This window comes from Anastrepha ludens, chromosome X (genome assembly GCF_028408465.1).
Source record: "Anastrepha ludens isolate Willacy chromosome X, idAnaLude1.1, whole genome shotgun sequence".
Taxonomy (NCBI): Eukaryota; Metazoa; Arthropoda; class Insecta; order Diptera; family Tephritidae; genus Anastrepha; species Anastrepha ludens.
The window spans coordinates 85,458,073-85,475,569 of record NC_071503.1 but is presented as its reverse complement, the minus strand read 5'-3'; the positions used below and the strand labels follow the sequence as shown (position 1 = coordinate 85,475,569).

The following is a 17,497-nucleotide window of genomic DNA, read 5'->3' as shown; positions in this document are numbered from 1 at the left end:
TGTTGGGACAGAAAAGTTATTTATCGCCTTAAGTCCTTTTTCATCGGCTTGAATACCTTTGTCTGTAATGACATACCCTAAATACGACACCTTTGATTGTAAAAACTCGCACTTGTCTAGTCGTAGCTCTAAATTATTCTGAACAATCCGTAACATAACTTTTTCCAATATTTCTAAATGCTGTTGTACACTTTGCGTTGCTATCATAAGATCGTCTAAGTAAACTATAACTTCTCCACTTCGAATCATGTCCGCGAAAATTTTGTTAATAAATCTCTGAAATGTTGCGGGCGCATTTTTCAGTCCGAACGGCATCCTCAGGAATTCGTACTGCCCCAAGGGAGTTGTGAAAGAAGTATATTTAATTGAGTCTTTTTCTACAAAAACATGAAAAAACCCGTTTTTTAGATCTAGCTTTGTAAATACCTTTTTGTTTGCCAATCTGTCTAGTAAATCATCTATAAGTGGCATTGGATAATTGTCTTTAACTGTAACCTTATTTAACTTTCTGTAGTCGACGCACAACCGAAGTTCACCAGTCTTTTTTTTAACCAGCACTATAGGTGACACAAACTCAGACTCGCTTGGTCGTATGTACCCTTTTGCTAAATATTCGTCAATTATTTTTTGTAACTCTTCTTTCTCACTGTACGACAATCTTCTTGGAGGACACGAAAATGGCTTATCACTTTCTAACGCTAATCGTATTTCCTTTCTAACTAGGGGTTCGTCGAGACTTTTTGAGTTCACGTAAATCCTTCTAAACATTGCTTGGAATCCGGTTTTTTCATTATAGCTTAACTGCTCACCTAGTTTGAGATCTTAATCCGTTTCATTACACACGTCTATTGCCATGATTTCTCTCAAAACTTCACTAATGTTGGTATTGTCGTCAGTTGTATCTTCGTTCCTTACACTGACTTCGTTAACTTTTCCACACGCTCCTTCGTTCGCTAAGACTAAATTACTCACTTTTTCAACATTGTAAATTTTCTCGACTTTACTTTTGCTCACAACATTTTCTACTTCTATTTTTGCCACTCTATCCATAAACTCGACATTTCCTATCTTCAACTTTGCGTCACTTGCTTCGATGAAATCCCTACCCAGCAAAACTGGACAACCCATGGACCCATTAGGAACCACCAAGAGTTCAACTGAAACACATTTATTTAACACTTCTATAAAACATATCATTTTTCCACTGATATTCAAAGGGGACTTGTTTAACCCATAGTAAACATTTTTGACTTCTTCTAATTTTGCTCCTGCTGGTACTAGAACTTGCTTAATCAGGCTGACTGGGCTTCCTGAGTCGACTAAACATTCTATAAACATGTACCTATTAGTATGTGCTGATACATATAATTTAAAATAACTTACAAACGTGTTCTTGTTTTTTTTGTGTTGTTTGCACTCCGCTGCGTAATGGCCTAGCTGTCCACAAGCGAAGCAGGAACCAGCTTCCCTCTTCGGTTTCCGACAATCTTTAGCATAGTGACCCGAGCAATTGCAGTTGTAACACCGCATCCTTTCGACCGTTCGTTGTTTTGGTTCCGTATGCTCTGGTAGACTTATAGAGCGGAACGCCCTTAGTACGTCGTTGGCTGTGGTGAAGTTTTGTAACCTGGCCTGATTGCGGAGTTGTCTATCAGGAATGCCTTCTATGAGGTAATCTGCGAGTTCCTCATCACCCAAGTTCAGTTCGCCGCCCAGCAAACATTTATCGTTGAAGTAGTTGGCGAAGCTTTCTTCGGATGACCACATTCTCTTCTCGAATTTTCTGCGGCGATCAAGCTTACTCTCACCTGCCCCGAACACTGACTCCATCTCACGTAGCAATTCGTCAACCTTTTTAGGAAACATAGGCTTTGCGTTGTACCACGCCAGGGCTGCACCTTTTAGCTTGGTGTGAATAACGACTCCTAGCACAGCGTCGTTTACTTGTACTACCTCGCGCAAATGCAGCAACTGGTTATGCCAGGCTTTGAACCCGTCGCCGCCATCGTACGCAGGTATTACGTCCTTCAATGTCTCAAACGCTACACCTTCAGTCGCTACTTTGCTTATTGTTTTCTCTCGTTCCAATTGAGCCTTTTGTAACTTCAGCAGCTCAATTTCTCTCTGCAGCAGTGAAATTTTTATGCTGTCTTCTACTGTACTGTTCGACATACCGTTTTTTTCTTTGGCGTCGCTGTTTCTCGTTAAACGGTCTCCGAATGTACCGCTACATATACGTGCTAACGCCTTTTGCACACGAACCGCGCCGTCGTCGTCAGTGACTTCCACGACCGTGTCACCTTGCCATTGCTGTACCTTCTCACCGTTGTCCTCTACCTTGTAGTACGCCTTTTTTTCTGCACTATTGTCCACTAAATTTGCCATTGTATTCCCTGCTTCATTGACCGCTGCATTGGCAGCTACATTTTTTGCAGTATCCTCTACGTTGACTGTCACCTTGTCCGCTACTTTGTCCATTACGTTTACCGCTACTTTGTCCGCCACGTTGACCGCTACGTTGTGTGCTGCTATGGTGTCTGCGTCACTGTCCGACTCGTTGTTTCTTCCGGTAACGTTGTCACTGACCTCATAAATCAGATCTACTGATTCGCTTGCTGGGCACAATCCGCGCGCTTCTTCTGACAACTGGCTCAGCCTTGCCGCGAGCGACGCTTTTGCACCGTTTGCGTTTACGCCAACGGCCGTACACCAGGCCTTTAATTGGAGGAGTGTATGTTTTTCGGCACTCACCACCTCGTCTTCCATTTCAGGACGCAAAAGAAAAAATGTTGTTTAAATATAACACACAGAGTTAGCTTTAGTTGCTTCGACTCCCACTTCTGATATAATAATAATGATAATTAAACCGTCAGAAATGACAACAGCACCTTATTCTTCTTGCGCTATAAACCGAATCAATCTTTATTTCTACAAAATGGCCTATCGTACCAAACGCTACCATCAACGAGTCTTAAGGTCTAATTACAACGAAAGCTTACTAAATAAGTCTTAAGGGCTAATTACGTAAGTATAAGCACATGCCTACAATTACTGTTTACAACTCGGCCTTCCTGACACATAGAATCTCCTGATTCTACTAAGTTTCGTTTACACAAATAAAGTCTGTTTACTTCTCAGTATTTTTTCCGAGACTTTGTTTAAAACCACACCAAGGCTTTAGATTTGTAACCGACCAAGTACCTTTATACGGAATCTGTGTCTGCTGAAAACCTTCTACATCTTCAACTACGTAGCGGTCATTTTCTAAAATTTTAGTTACTCTGTATGGTCCCTTGTATTTGGGTATCAACTTGCTTGACGCTCCTACCTGCGAACTGGTGTTGGAGACTACAACATAGTCATTTAGGCTAAATTTGCGAGGTTCTCGCCGTTTCATATCTGAATAGGTTTTGTTGTAACTTTGTGCTTTGATTTGTTCTAATTCTGCATGTTTTCTGACGTTCTCTATTATCGCTGGAGTTGAATTTTGTGCTGGCTCTACCACATTTTCTTTTACGCTATCTACGAACTTTCCTCTTTGTCTAACCCCAAACAAAAGTACGCTAGGTTGTTCCTTGGTTGCTCTATGTACTGTATTGTTCATTGCGTATTCCGCTGACTCTAATACTTTCTCCCATCTAATCTCTTTCTCAGAATCCACCATCTTTGCTAACATAGGTCCTAAGGTTTTATTCACGATTTCGACCTGGCCGTTTGCTTGGGGCGAGCTTGTGGCAACCTTTATGTGTTCTATACCTCTTTCTTCTAACAATTCTTCAAACTCTTTTGAGGTGAAGCAGGTTCCTCGGTCTGATACTATGAATTTTGGTCGACTATAGGCTCTGAAATAATCTTTTAGGGCAGTAACGGCTTCCTTGGAAGCTGTCGTTTTCGCGGGATAGAGACGAACAAACTTTGTGAACGCGTCTATTATTACTAGTATATGTTTGTACTTTGTGCATTTGCTATGAACTGGTCCGTAATGGTCAATATGAACCATTTCGAACGGCACGTTTCCTTTAGGTATCATATGTAAAAGCCCCTCTTTTTTACCGCCTTTATTTGAAAACGCTATACACTTCAAACAATTTTCAATGTGAGCGGCCGTCTTTTTCCTAATATTTGGAAACCAATAACTTTTCCCTACGGTTTCTATTACTTTGTCTACACCTAGGTGTCCCATTTCGTCGTGGTATTTATACAAAACATGTTGTTCCATAGGCTCAGGTACGTAAAACAGTAAGTCATTGTCCTTCTTTTTATAAACTACTCCATTTCTCATCTCATATTGACTGTTTTCCTTAACTTCTAATTCCTTTTTTACTTTTCTAATCCGTTCATCTCTACTTTGGCATACGATTAAGTTTTCTTCGAAAGTATTGGCATGAATTACTAGTACGTTGTTTATTCTACTTAGTGCATCTACATGTTGCATTCTTTTGCCTGACCTATGCTCAACTTCGTAATCATAATTTTGCAATTCTAATGCCCACCTCGCTATTCTTGGATTCATATCTTTTTTGTTGAGTGCCAAAGTAAGAGAGTTGCAGTCAGTAACTACCTTAAATTTAATACCTTGAAGGTATACCCTGAACCTTTTTAACGCATACACTATCGCTAGCGTTTCTAGCTCGAAACTGTGGTATTTGGATTCTGCATCGGTCGTTCGTTTGGAGAAGTAGAACACGGGATGAAATTTCCCGTCTTTCTTTTTCTGTAACAATATTGCTCCGAACCCTAAAGTACTTGCATCACAATGTAACTCTGTTGCATCACTCGGATCATAGATCGCTAGCAGCGGGGATGCGATAAGTTTTTCTTTAAGACTGTTAAAAGATTCTATTTCTGCTTCCATGAACTGAAACTTTTTATCTTTTTTCGTAAGATCGTGGAGAGGCTTGGCTATAGTCGCAAAATCTTTTATAAACCTTCGGAAGTATGAGCACAAGCCTAAAAAACTTTGAACTTCCTGAACTTTTGTTGGGACAGAAAAGTTATTTATCGCCTTAAGTCCTTTTTCATCGGCTTGAATACCTTTGTCTGTAATGACATACCCTAAATACGACACCTTTGATTGTAAAAACTCGCACTTGTCTAGTCGTAGCTCTAAATTATTCTGAACAATCCGTAACATAACTTTTTCCAATATTTCTAAATGCTGTTGTACACTTTGCGTTGCTATCATAAGATCGTCTAAGTAAACTATAACTTCTCCACTTCGAATCATGTCCGCGAAAATTTTGTTAATAAATCTCTGAAATGTTGCGGGCGCATTTTTCAGTCCGAACGGCATCCTCAGGAATTCGTACTGCCCCAAGGGAGTTGTGAAAGAAGTATATTTAATTGAGTCTTTTTCTACAAAAACATGAAAAAACCCGTTTTTTAGATCTAGCTTTGTAAATACCTTTTTGTTTGCCAATCTGTCTAGTAAATCATCTATAAGTGGCATTGGATAATTGTCTTTAACTGTAACCTTATTTAACTTTCTGTAGTCGACGCACAACCGAAGTTCACCAGTCTTTTTTTTAACCAGCACTATAGGTGACACAAACTCAGACTCGCTTGGTCGTATGTACCCTTTTGCTAAATATTCGTCAATTATTTTTTGTAACTCTTCTTTCTCACTGTACGACAATCTTCTTGGAGGACACGAAAATGGCTTATCACTTTCTAACGCTAATCGTATTTCCTTTCTAACTAGGGGTTCGTCGAGACTTTTTGAGTTCACGTAAATCCTTCTAAACATTGCTTGGAATCCGGTTTTTTCATTATAGCTTAACTGCTCACCTAGTTTGAGATCTTAATCCGTTTCATTACACACGTCTATTGCCATGATTTCTCTCAAAACTTCACTTATGTTGGTATTGTCGTCAGTTGTATCTTCGTTCCTTACACTGACTTCGTTAACTTTTCCACACGCTCCTTCGTTCGCTAAGACTAAATTACTCACTTTTTCAACATTGTAAATTTTCTCGACTTTACTTTTGCTCACAACATTTTCTACTTCTATTTTTGCCACTCTATCCATAAACTCGACATTTCCTATCTTCAACTTTGCGTCACTTGCTTCGATGAAATCCCTACCCAGCAAAACTGGACAACCCATGGACCCATTAGGAACCACCAAGAGTTCAACTGAAACACATTTATTTAACACTTCTATAAAACATATCATTTTTCCACTGATATTCAAAGGGGACTTGTTTAACCCATAGTAAACATTTTTGACTTCTTCTAATTTTGCTCCTGCTGGTACTAGAACTTGCTTAATCAGGCTGACTGGGCTTCCTGAGTCGACTAAACATTCTATAAACATGTACCTATTAGTATGTGCTGATACATATAATTTAAAATAACTTACAAACGTGTTCTTGTTTTTTTTGTGTTGTTTGCACTCCGCTGCGTAATGGCCTAGCTGTCCACAAGCGAAGCAGGAACCAGCTTCCCTCTTCGGTTTCCGACAATCTTTAGCATAGTGACCCGAGCAATTGCAGTTGTAACACCGCATCCTTTCGACCGTTCGTTGTTTTGGTTCCGTATGCTCTGGTAGACTTATAGAGCGGAACGCCCTTAGTACGTCGTTGGCTGTGGTGAAGTTTTGTAACCTGGCCTGATTGCGGAGTTGTCTATCAGGAATGCCTTCTATGAGGTAATCTGCGAGTTCCTCATCACCCAAGTTCAGTTCGCCGCCCAGCAAACATTTATCGTTGAAGTAGTTGGCGAAGCTTTCTTCGGATGACCACATTCTCTTCTCGAATTTTCTGCGGCGATCAAGCTTACTCTCACCTGCCCCGAACACTGACTCCATCTCACGTAGCAATTCGTCAACCTTTTTAGGAAACATAGGCTTTGCGTTGTACCACGCCAGGGCTGCACCTTTTAGCTTGGTGTGAATAACGACTCCTAGCACAGCGTCGTTTACTTGTACTACCTCGCGCAAATGCAGCAACTGGTTATGCCAGGCTTTGAACCCGTCGCCGCCATCGTACGCAGGTATTACGTCCTTCAATGTCTCAAACGCTACACCTTCAGTCGCTACTTTGCTTATTGTTTTCTCTCGTTCCAATTGAGCCTTTTGTAACTTCAGCAGCTCAATTTCTCTCTGCAGCAGTGAAATTTTTATGCTGTCTTCTACTGTACTGTTCGACATACCGTTTTTTTCTTTGGCGTCGCTGTTTCTCGTTAAACGGTCTCCGAATGTACCGCTACATATACGTGCTAACGCCTTTTGCACACGAACCGCGCCGTCGTCGTCAGTGACTTCCACGACCGTGTCACCTTGCCATTGCTGTACCTTCTCACCGTTGTCCTCTACCTTGTAGTACGCCTTTTTTTCTGCACTATTGTCCACTAAATTTGCCATTGTATTCCCTGCTTCATTGACCGCTGCATTGGCAGCTACATTTTTTGCAGTATCCTCTACGTTGACCGTCACCTTGTCCGCTACTTTGTCCATTACGTTTACCGCTACTTTGTCCGCCACGTTGACCGCTACGTTGTGTGCTGCTATGGTGTCTGCGTCACTGTCCGACTCGTTGTTTCTTCCGGTAACGTTGTCACTGACCTCATAAATCAGATCTACTGATTCGCTTGCTGGGCACAATCCGCGCGCTTCTTCTGACAACTGGCTCAGCCTTGCCGCGAGCGACGCTTTTGCACCGTTTGCGTTTACGCCAACGGCCGTACACCAGGCCTTTAATTGGAGGAGTGTATGTTTTTCGGCACTCACCACCTCGTCTTCCATTTCAGGACGCAAAAGAAAAAATGTTGTTTAAATATAACACACAGAGTTAGCTTTAGTGGCTTCGACTCCCACTTCTGATATAATAATAATGATAATTAAACCGTCAGAAATGACAACAGCACCTTATTCTTCTTGCGCTATAAACCGAATCAATCTTTATTTCTACAAAATGGCCTATCGTACCAAACGCTACCATCAACGAGTCTTAAGGTCTAATTACAACGAAAGCTTACTAAATAAGTCTTAAGGGCTAATTACGTAAGTATAAGCACATGCCTACAATTACTGTTTACAATAGGAATGTTGTCAATCTCATTTTCTTGGGAAACAGTTAACACTTCAGTATTGATATTTATATACATATATCTAAATTAAGATAGTCTTCTATGTCAACTTGGATTTCGCTCTGAATTCGATTAATAACGTTGGAGAACTGAGTAAGTGCTGATAGCGGAAACTCATCTTTTGCGGCCCAACCGCTATCGTTATTGGGCATATCTATTTTCCAAAACCCAGCTTTGCTGGGACAAATTTGTATTGTATGTAGACCCACTTGCTCCCACGCTTTGTGTATGAAATAAACAGCATCTAATAATAAATTGATTGATTTTGACAACTCCATAGCAGAATGTGTTTCTTCCATCCGAAACAAAATTGTTTTAAAAATAACGATTTATACATGAACTTAAAGTTTTTTATAACGCCTTAGTCAAGGGGCTGACAAAATGCTGTTGAGTTTGCTGGAAGAAAAACAACTTTAACATTTTTCAATTTTAGATCGCCAGAATAACAAGCCGCATTATCTAGAAATAGAACGACGCTCCTCTCTTAAAGTTACATTTTTCTATCGAACTGCTCGAGAAAATATGTCATCAAATCAGACGTCATGCAAGCCCTTTTGTTTGATCGCCACGTAACGGGTAAATTGCTGCTCCAAATTTATGTTGCGACTTCCCAATAATAAAAAGGCGTTCTCTTTTTCCAGCCATATTGGTCTTTGTATTCGATGATGCAGCAGGTTGAGTTTTGCTGATCTTACATTTCTTTCCCAACTCGCGTACATTAAGTCTTTCATTTTTATGAATTTCAATGACATTAACTTCGTCTTTTAAACTCAACACTGCTTTAGGCATTACCAGAGAACGTTAATGATATGTAGAAGTCTCACGAGCTACGAATAGTGTGAATTGTCAAAAATGAACTGTAACTGCGAAGACTTTTTCACCTCGCCTTACGCGACAGCGGGGAAGCTCTTAACAGAGCCGATTACAGTAGCCCTGCACAGGTTTTAGTTTCTGTATGAAATCAAATTGCCGACGGCATTTGAACATGCATTTATTTGTTCTTTGGCAAACGAAATTCTTTTCAATTTAAATTTTATTACAGGGTTTAATATATATGTTTGCATTTTCTAGATAGTATAAAACTTTGAAATTAAAAATAAATAAAAGAAAAATTCAAGGAAACGTATTTGCATCTGGGACAACTAAGTTCAATTGTACCTTTAATAAATATAGTGTTGCACGCATATGTATGCATTGAAGCAACCATGACCTACCTCTCGAGGCATCGCCTTATCATATTTACATACAATAATTAGGGCGTAAATACCCGAGTAATCGAATTCCTGCCAAACAAATGCTAAAACATATTTGCATGTGCGTATGCACACTTGATGCCCTAGCCTATGAACGTGCATATTTGTATTCTGAACTTCCAGCAAAACAATGCTTATTAGTATACACATATGCATGTACTTATAACCGCACACACAAAACACTTGTACAGCACAACAAAAACAAATTCATTGATAAGGTCGAGCTCATATTTCTATGAGCAAAACACTTTCATTCATAAATCGAGCCGCCCATATGCCAATTTTTCTCAACGATGACAAAAATTTACTTCTAAGATTGAAGAAATCAAATCAAAATAGTCAATACTGGAATATTTCTTACAGAAATATTTGCCAATTTTTGTTGAATAGTGAATTTTTATCATATCGAATGTTTGCGGCTCCGTATATAAGTACCTAATAAAAAAGTTCTGTCCCGGACATTTCGTTACTAGAGAAAATTTCGAGACAATTATGTTTTGTTCGCTGATAGTAGGAAAACAATTAATTAGTATGTTACTTTACGTACATACATATGTGGTTCTCCAATTGATAAAAAGTGCACAAAAACATATGCATATATTTGCAAAGTTAGAAACTTACACTGAAATCAGAGTGTACATATTCAGCCTACGGATGAAGCCCAATGTGCCAAATATTCCGCTACATTGAAGCTTCTGCGAGATGTGCAGCGCTGTTCATAACAACAGAGACCAACGCTGCAAATTGTTAAACTCATATTATTCAGTCAATATGTATTTTTTATTTGTAAAATGTACTACATACTTTTCCTCTTAAACATTAAAAATCACATATCGAATTATAATGTACTACTTCATATAAAAGACCTAAAAAGTGGTTTAAAGACCTTAAAAGTTGTAAATTATGAAACAATTTTGTTGACGCTTCATAATTCATAATTTTTGGCACAATGCAATGTCTAGTGCGCTGGATTTCTTGAGATATTTTAGGGAATCGTAATATTTTTGCTTTGGCAAGTGCATGCAGCCGTCCATAGTATTACATAATAGTATTATACATACATATATGCAGAGAACGTAAATTCATAGCGGAGGCTCAGGAACGAATGGGCAGGTTAAATGTCAAATGCTAACAAAACGCGGTTAAGAAATTTGTATTATTTCACCAAGGCCTTGGAAAAGTTAACATAGCGAAGGGTAGTCTACATAATTAATAAAGCGTTTTCATTGAAATATAGAATGCCATGATTTAGTGTTAGGCAAATTAAAATAACAGCAGACTTGTGCATTTTTCTTTCATGCTTATTTGCCGTCGGCATTTTGCATGCGCAAATGAAATATTTCTTGTGAGATGAATAAATTAATTCAAAGTATATATGTACATGCATGAATGTAAAATTTTGAGTTCAAATCACCTAATTGTATTGATATTATGTGTATTACCAAATTTACTTTAAAATATCCACATAAAAAACTAACTTTGTAAACCATTCATTTACATCAAGGGTTAGTATTCAACAATATGTGTGGCCTTTTAAATTATAATAACATCTACCATCCATATTTATGTGGGCAGAAAAAAATCTTGACCTGCCTCATAACACAGCTCATATGCATATCTACATATAAAAAATTAAAGAGCAAATAGACAAACATACATATGCAAAAAAACTCATCTAAACCGTATGCGTTTACATATATGTACATATGTATGTATGCACATATTAATACATACATATGTACGTTATGTTTTTTTGTTTTGTGGTATGCGAATCTTGGAGGTGGAATCTTTTAAGGATACGCATGAGCCGACTCATACGTATGCCCGATTCACATGCGATATTCCCCGGCTCTTTTGAACTGAGTTTCGTAGTGCCTGCGGACTAAGCCACCCCATCGCCTCGCTGTTCTGCTTTTCCCCTCGGTATTACCAGTTAAGATATTCCTTCGAGGGGGCAGGATGTGTTTATTAACTAATTTGTCTGCGTTCATTATCATCATGTCTCAGCCTTCGCATAATTGTTGAGGCTACGCTACAACCATAGTTCCACGTTTCTTCGGATTCCAGCATACATTGTACTAGGCTAGCAGCTGTCATGCTCTCGCCGATATTTGAGCGCCACATGCTTCGTTCCCCATCAAATCTAGAGCACTCCAACAGGGCATTCTCAGGCGTTTCATGTTTTTCTGGCAGCATAGACATGTGTGATTGTATTTGTACAAATAATGCCTGAAACAGCCATGCCCAGTTAAAAACTGTGTCAGCATGAATGTAACGTTTCCATATGTTCTCCGGATCCATTTCTGTATGTCGGGGATCATAGTGAAATTGGTTCTTCCCTTCCCACTATCGTTCCATTTGGTCTGCCAGTTTTGCAGAGCGGTATCATCGATCCTCTGTAGGGTGTCCCTCAGTGAGGCTTTGTCACCAGATACCCACGCGTTTTCTGCATGCTGGTGTTTTTGTTTCATGCATTTTACCTTTATATCGATGGGGATTCTGCCTGCTATTATCCCTGCTGCTTCGTCAGATATGGTCCTATAGCGTCTAATGATTCTGAGCTTGCATAATCTGTACACCCGTTTAGCCTGTCTCAAATAGCTGGGATATTTCACTGCGTTGCCCCACACTTCCACAGCGTAAAACAGGATCGAGTTGCAGACGCTTGCTAACAATGCTTTCATTTGTTACCTTGGTCCACCCACATTGGGCATTAGTCGCGATAAAGCCGCGCAGGATTTTGCAGCTTTGGAGCTTGCGTATTCCATATGCTTTTTAAAATTGAGCCTTCTGTCGATCATTACCCCTAAATATTGTGTGGTATCTGTTGATGTTATAGTTCGACCACTAGCCTTAATTGAATGTTTTCACCATTCGGCTAGAACTTATGAGAACCAGTTCGGTCTTATGGTCTGCTAGTTTTAGCCCAGACGATTGTAACCGTTGGTTAATTTTATTGAGGGTGTCCTCTATCCTTCGTGAGACCTCTTTTAGCGTTTTCCCTACAACTACCACAGCTAGGTCATCTGCGTACCCAACAATGCTGGCTTGTTCATGCTGTTCAACGCGTAGCACTCCATCATACATGATATTCCACAGTGCCTCCAGTTAGCTTATAGCTTTTGGGGCCCACGTCGCTATCATATCAGATCATTCCGCACATTCATACTCAAAAGTGGCATCAGTATTTGGTCCCATTTGGCCGTATTGAACGCATTTTTAACGTCCAGAGTCACGACTGCGCAATATTTTTTGGTTCCTCCTAGCCATATTCTACCAGAGATAGCAGTTTTTGCTATTTCGCATACTTCTATTATTACATCTACTGCACTGCGATGCTTTCTGAAACCGTATTGGCGAGCTGACAGACCTGTATGTCCTTCTGAGTACTGCTCTCGTCGGTTACAGATTATTGCTTCTAGCACTTTGCCAGCGGTGTTCAGCATACAGAGCGGCCTGTATGATGAAGGATCTTCTGGAGGTTTTCCAGGCCTCGGCAATAGGACTAGTCGCTGTTGTTTCCATTTTACAGGAAAACTGCGTTTTTAATGCATGTTGTGTACATGATTCGAAAAACTTCTGGTCTAACTTGCAGTGCTTTTTCAGCACGGTGTTAGGGATTCCACGAATGCCCGCTGCTTTTTGCAATTTAATTCTTTTGCAGACCAGTTCTAGTTCGTTGAGGTCTACTTCGGGCACTTCGCCCTCGTTATCAGTGAAAACCCTTCTGATAGAGAGTACACCTTGATCCAGAAAGAGATTTGTTACTATGTGTAGCATTTTAGCTTGTGGCAGCAGCATGCTAGTACTCCCATTCTGGATATTTTTTGTAACAATTTTATAAGCGTTACCTCATGGATTCGCATCTACCTCACTTAGGAGTGTATCAAATGCCTCCGCCTTGCTTTTTGCTATGGCCTTTTTCAGTGCTAGGCGTTTGGCTTTGTATTCTGCCCACAGCTGTTCCCCCTCTGGCCTATTTTTTTTGCGCTGATGCCTTCTCCACAATTTGTGGCATTCGCTTCTCAAGAGCGCGATGTCGTCGTTCCACCAATAATCGAGTGCTGTCCCGTTTCCTTGGCATTTACGAGTCATTGCAGCATCGCTCGCAACTGATAGTTGGCGTATTATAGAGTTGGCTTGCTGGTTTGCTGTGCCTCTAGCTTCCTCTGTTTTCTCCAGAAAGTACAAGAGCATTTCTTCGTCTAAGTTTTTCCAACTTCGTTTTTGTACTCTTTCGACATGTCGTGTCGACATGAAATCGTTGTGTAGGACTCCATTCGAACAGGATCGTCTTATGGTCACTATGTGTATCCTTCTCAGACACATCCCATCGTGCTGTTCTAGCTATTGTTGGACTAGCAAAGGTAAAGTCTATGGTAGATCTGCCTCTGCCATTGTCGATGGTACTCTTGTTGCCCCGATTTAGTAGCACTAGGTCTAGACTACCAAAGGCCTCCAGTAGTGCTGCTCCCCTTTGCGTTGTTACCGAGCAGCCCCATTCAGTAGCCCATGCATTAAAATCGCCTGCAATTACTATCGGTGCTTTCCCTCTGATGGCTCCGGTCAATGCATCAACCGTTTGCTCAAAGTCTTTCAGGCTGCAGTTTGGCGAAATATAGAAGCTACAAAAGAAAATGCCCTTTATTTTGGCGATTACGAATCCGTTATATTTCTGGGGCAGAATCTCAAAGAAGTAGTTGCCGCAGTTCATTATGGCTGCGTTGCCGTTTGCATCAGATGCCCCCCGGTTACTATCTGATTTGATGCGGTACGGTTGTGCAGCTTCACAGTGATTAAGGTTTAATTGCAGACACTTACTCATTCCTGGTTCTATTGTTAATCGCTTTCTTATATATCCAACATTTGAAAGAATGTGCTCTGTTTCACTAAGCCCCTTGGTTTCACACACAGAGCAGCTTGGATTTGCAATGCATGTTTTCGCGATATGTCCTTTAGTTCCGCATCTTAAGCACATTTTAGCTCTGGCTGTGTTTTGGCATGATTTCGCAACATGATCGAATTCCAGACACCGATAACATCGCGTTAGCGTTGCCTTTTCCCGTATTCGGCATCGTACCCATCCCACTTTTAGTTTGCCTACTTGTAGCAATTTCTTTGCATGCTTGGTGGGCAGTACTAGAGTAGCTACTTCCGTGTTATCTCGAAGTACCCGCATGGACTTAACTGTGCTATCTGTTAATACATGAATTTCTGGGAATTGTTCCTTCACTGCTTGTATGACCTCATCTTTGGTAGCCGTTTCTTCCAAATCTCTTCATTCGATGGCGGTTTGTTCACGCAGGCTTTTCACACTCGCCGAATCAGTCAGCATATTTTCTACCTGCTCTTCAAATTTTTGGGTTTGGTTACTAGCACCATTTATCAGCTGAATCAGAAGTTCCCCTTTCGCCGTTCTTCTGATTTTGTTGACGCTTTCCCCCAGCTCTTTCATCTCAGGCTTGCCTTTAATTGGTTTTAGGATATCAGCATATGCCTTCTCTCCGGTTTTGAAAATGATTAGCGCGTCGGGACGTCCTTGTGCTAGCTTGCGCGGACTCTTGACTGTGTTTTTGCGTTCCAAAAGTCGCCAGCCATTTATCATAGCATGGCTCTCCGTGTGCTGTTCGCTTGCTGTCCTTTCAGCTTCTGTTGCTTTGCTAGTTATAGAACTATGCTGTCTACTTACTCTGCTACCGTCCTTGCCCAATGCAGGTTGCTGAGCTTTCACATTTTTGAAATTTTTCCCCTGCTTGGTACGAGGCATGCCATCTGTCTGCACTCCTTTCGTGGCCTGCATTACCACTATTGGTGCTTTAGCGTCCTTATTAATTAACGCCTCTTTGTGTAGCTGCTGTATTTTAATTGCTAGGTCTTTCAATGTCTGCTTCACATGTCGCTGTGCTGCCATCATGTCGATTAGTTCGGCAATTTTACTTCTCAAATTCCCATATGCATCACTATCTTTAGGCTCCTTATCCTTGGATGCAGTACCGATATCTTTGTCTATGGGCGTGCGTGGGGTGAGGATGCTTCCTTTAAAAGGATCGCACATTATTGATGGAACATCCTCTGCAACCACCGCGCCATCAGATATAATGGGTGTAGTTGGACGAGTCGGCGATCTTGCTATTTTGTGGCTTCTCTTGAAGGGATCTTTCCTTTTCCCAGCATTCTCTGCTAATATGATTTCACTATCCTTCTCATATCCGCTGTTGCAGGTACTGTCGCTTTTTTTCGCTATTATTAGCGCTTGCTGTTGTAAGTTTTATGTTTGTATTTGTGTTTGTGGTTTTTTTTTCTCCATTTAGTAATAGACTGAGCTGTGGATTTTAGGCGCCTCCTACGACAGGCATCCCTTACCGCGGGCAAATACTAACCCCTAACCCGCAGGGGTTGTATGTATGTTGGGACAACGTATTTAAGTATGTAGATGTTTCTATACTAAGCAAAACAATGCATATTCATGTATACATATATATGTACATACAATATAACAGCACACACTCACTTTATGCCTCTATATGCGTATGTTTCCAAAACTAAAATTTTAAGCCTAGCGACTACAAGAACAAAATGTATTCATAGGCGCAGCTGTAGCCGCCATGATTATTTACCCGTGACGGGGCTGAACAGTTTCAAATATTGTAAAGTGCAACAAAAATATTGGAATATTTCGTGTAGAATTATTTGCCAATATTTGGTAAATCTTGAATTTTTGTCAAGTCAATATATGTATGTAAATAGGTCTTTCTACATGCTCGACAACCGCAGCAGCTGTGCGTCAAGTGCGCGCATGAGCATACAGTAAGTTGCAGAAAACAACATTAGTAGCTTATAAAAAAGCCCTGTGTTGGACATTTCAATACTGAGAGAAAATTTCAAAACAATTATTTTATGTTCTCTGATGGTAGGTAAATAGTTAAATAGTATAGTACGTATGTAGTTCTTCAATTGATAAAAAGCACACAAAGCCATATGTGTCTAGCTGCAAAGTTAGAAACTTACTCTGAAATGACAGCATTTTAAGGTTACTGTACATACAATGCTGTGCCTATGAATGTGCGCTGGCTTTCTTGAGAAGTTTTACCGTAATCTTTTTTTGCTGTGGGAGGTCCACATATAGTACATACACACATCATATATTGTATGTGCGTATATGTATATAAATTCACATACATATGTATTTCAATTTGCATATGCCATCTTCTTGTGTGCCTGGTAATGAGGTGTTTTCTATAGACAGACAGACATAATACCTGTATATGTATATAATTTTGGATGATTTGGAAAAAATTCAAATAAATATGTAGGACGTATTAAAAAGCTACCTAACATTCTTTGCTTCCAATCACCAACAAATTATTATCGACTGCTGCTAAACTTACATAATTCAAATGCACAAAAACATATGCGTGTATCTGCAAGGATAGAAACTTACTCTGAAAATTGAGTATTTGAAGATAAGTTGTTGGAAATCCTAATATTTTTTTCTGTGGGAAGGGCACAAATATACACACAGTATATATATATGCATGAGGGAAAGAATAATGAGATGGCGCCTATCGTGGTACCGTCACTTTGCTCTTATCGAATTTGACAATGAGTTACGTCGTTTTAACACCAGTATGGCCAGATTACCATTTTCGTAATTTTATTTAGCATTTTTTTGTTTGTTATTTAGTCTCGGAGTTTTAGTTCTTTCTCCATGGCATTTTTCTAGCCTGTTCTAATGCAATGTTTATAATTTTGTAAAATATAAATTTTTTAAAAATTAGTTCAATTATTCGCTCAGTTTTATGTAGCTTTTATTTTTTTACATCTGGTCGCATTGCCCCCGATTGCGGTTATCGTTTGTGTTCTTCTCCTCTCAGCAGTCAAATCTCTCCCTCGCACTAAAATGCCCATTTAAAGAAAAAAAAATACCAAAGTTTTATTGAATTACTTAAATAACTTTGTATGAGTGAGAAATGGTCTTTAAAATGATCGTTTTTTTTTTAATAAATGTGTAATGGTTATGTACAATTTAAAATAAACTCTTTTGTTAAGGGAACGACTTATTTGCTATATTTGAGGTTATGTAACAAGATAAAGTACTGTTTTTTTAAAAATGTCGTTATTGTTTCTTCAGTATTGTCTGGTATTTTGTTGCTTAT

The 17,497-nt window shown here is 39.8% G+C and overlaps 3 protein-coding genes across 31 annotated transcripts in view; 1 reads left to right on the top strand and 2 right to left on the bottom strand.

Annotated features, from left to right (window-relative positions):
* LOC128870443 (twitchin) overlaps positions 1-17,497 on the top strand; it is a 243,403-nt gene that overhangs the window by 171,293 nt on the left and 54,613 nt on the right. The gene's annotated exons all lie outside the window — the stretch shown is intronic.
* On the bottom strand, positions 1,255-2,439 carry LOC128870445 (uncharacterized). The gene is made up of 2 exons (XM_054113107.1): positions 1,384-2,439; positions 1,255-1,328 (listed from the first exon to the last, which is right to left on the bottom strand). The coding sequence occupies exons 1-2, from the start codon at positions 2,383-2,385 to the stop codon at positions 1,320-1,322; spliced, it is 1,011 nt and encodes a 336-aa protein (XP_053969082.1). The 5' UTR covers positions 2,386-2,439; the 3' UTR covers positions 1,255-1,319.
* Positions 6,233-7,804, bottom strand: LOC128870447 (uncharacterized). The gene is made up of 2 exons (XM_054113108.1): positions 6,362-7,804; positions 6,233-6,306 (listed from the first exon to the last, which is right to left on the bottom strand). Exons 1-2 carry the CDS (start codon positions 7,742-7,744, stop codon positions 6,298-6,300), a joined length of 1,392 nt encoding a protein of 463 aa, XP_053969083.1. The 5' UTR covers positions 7,745-7,804; the 3' UTR covers positions 6,233-6,297.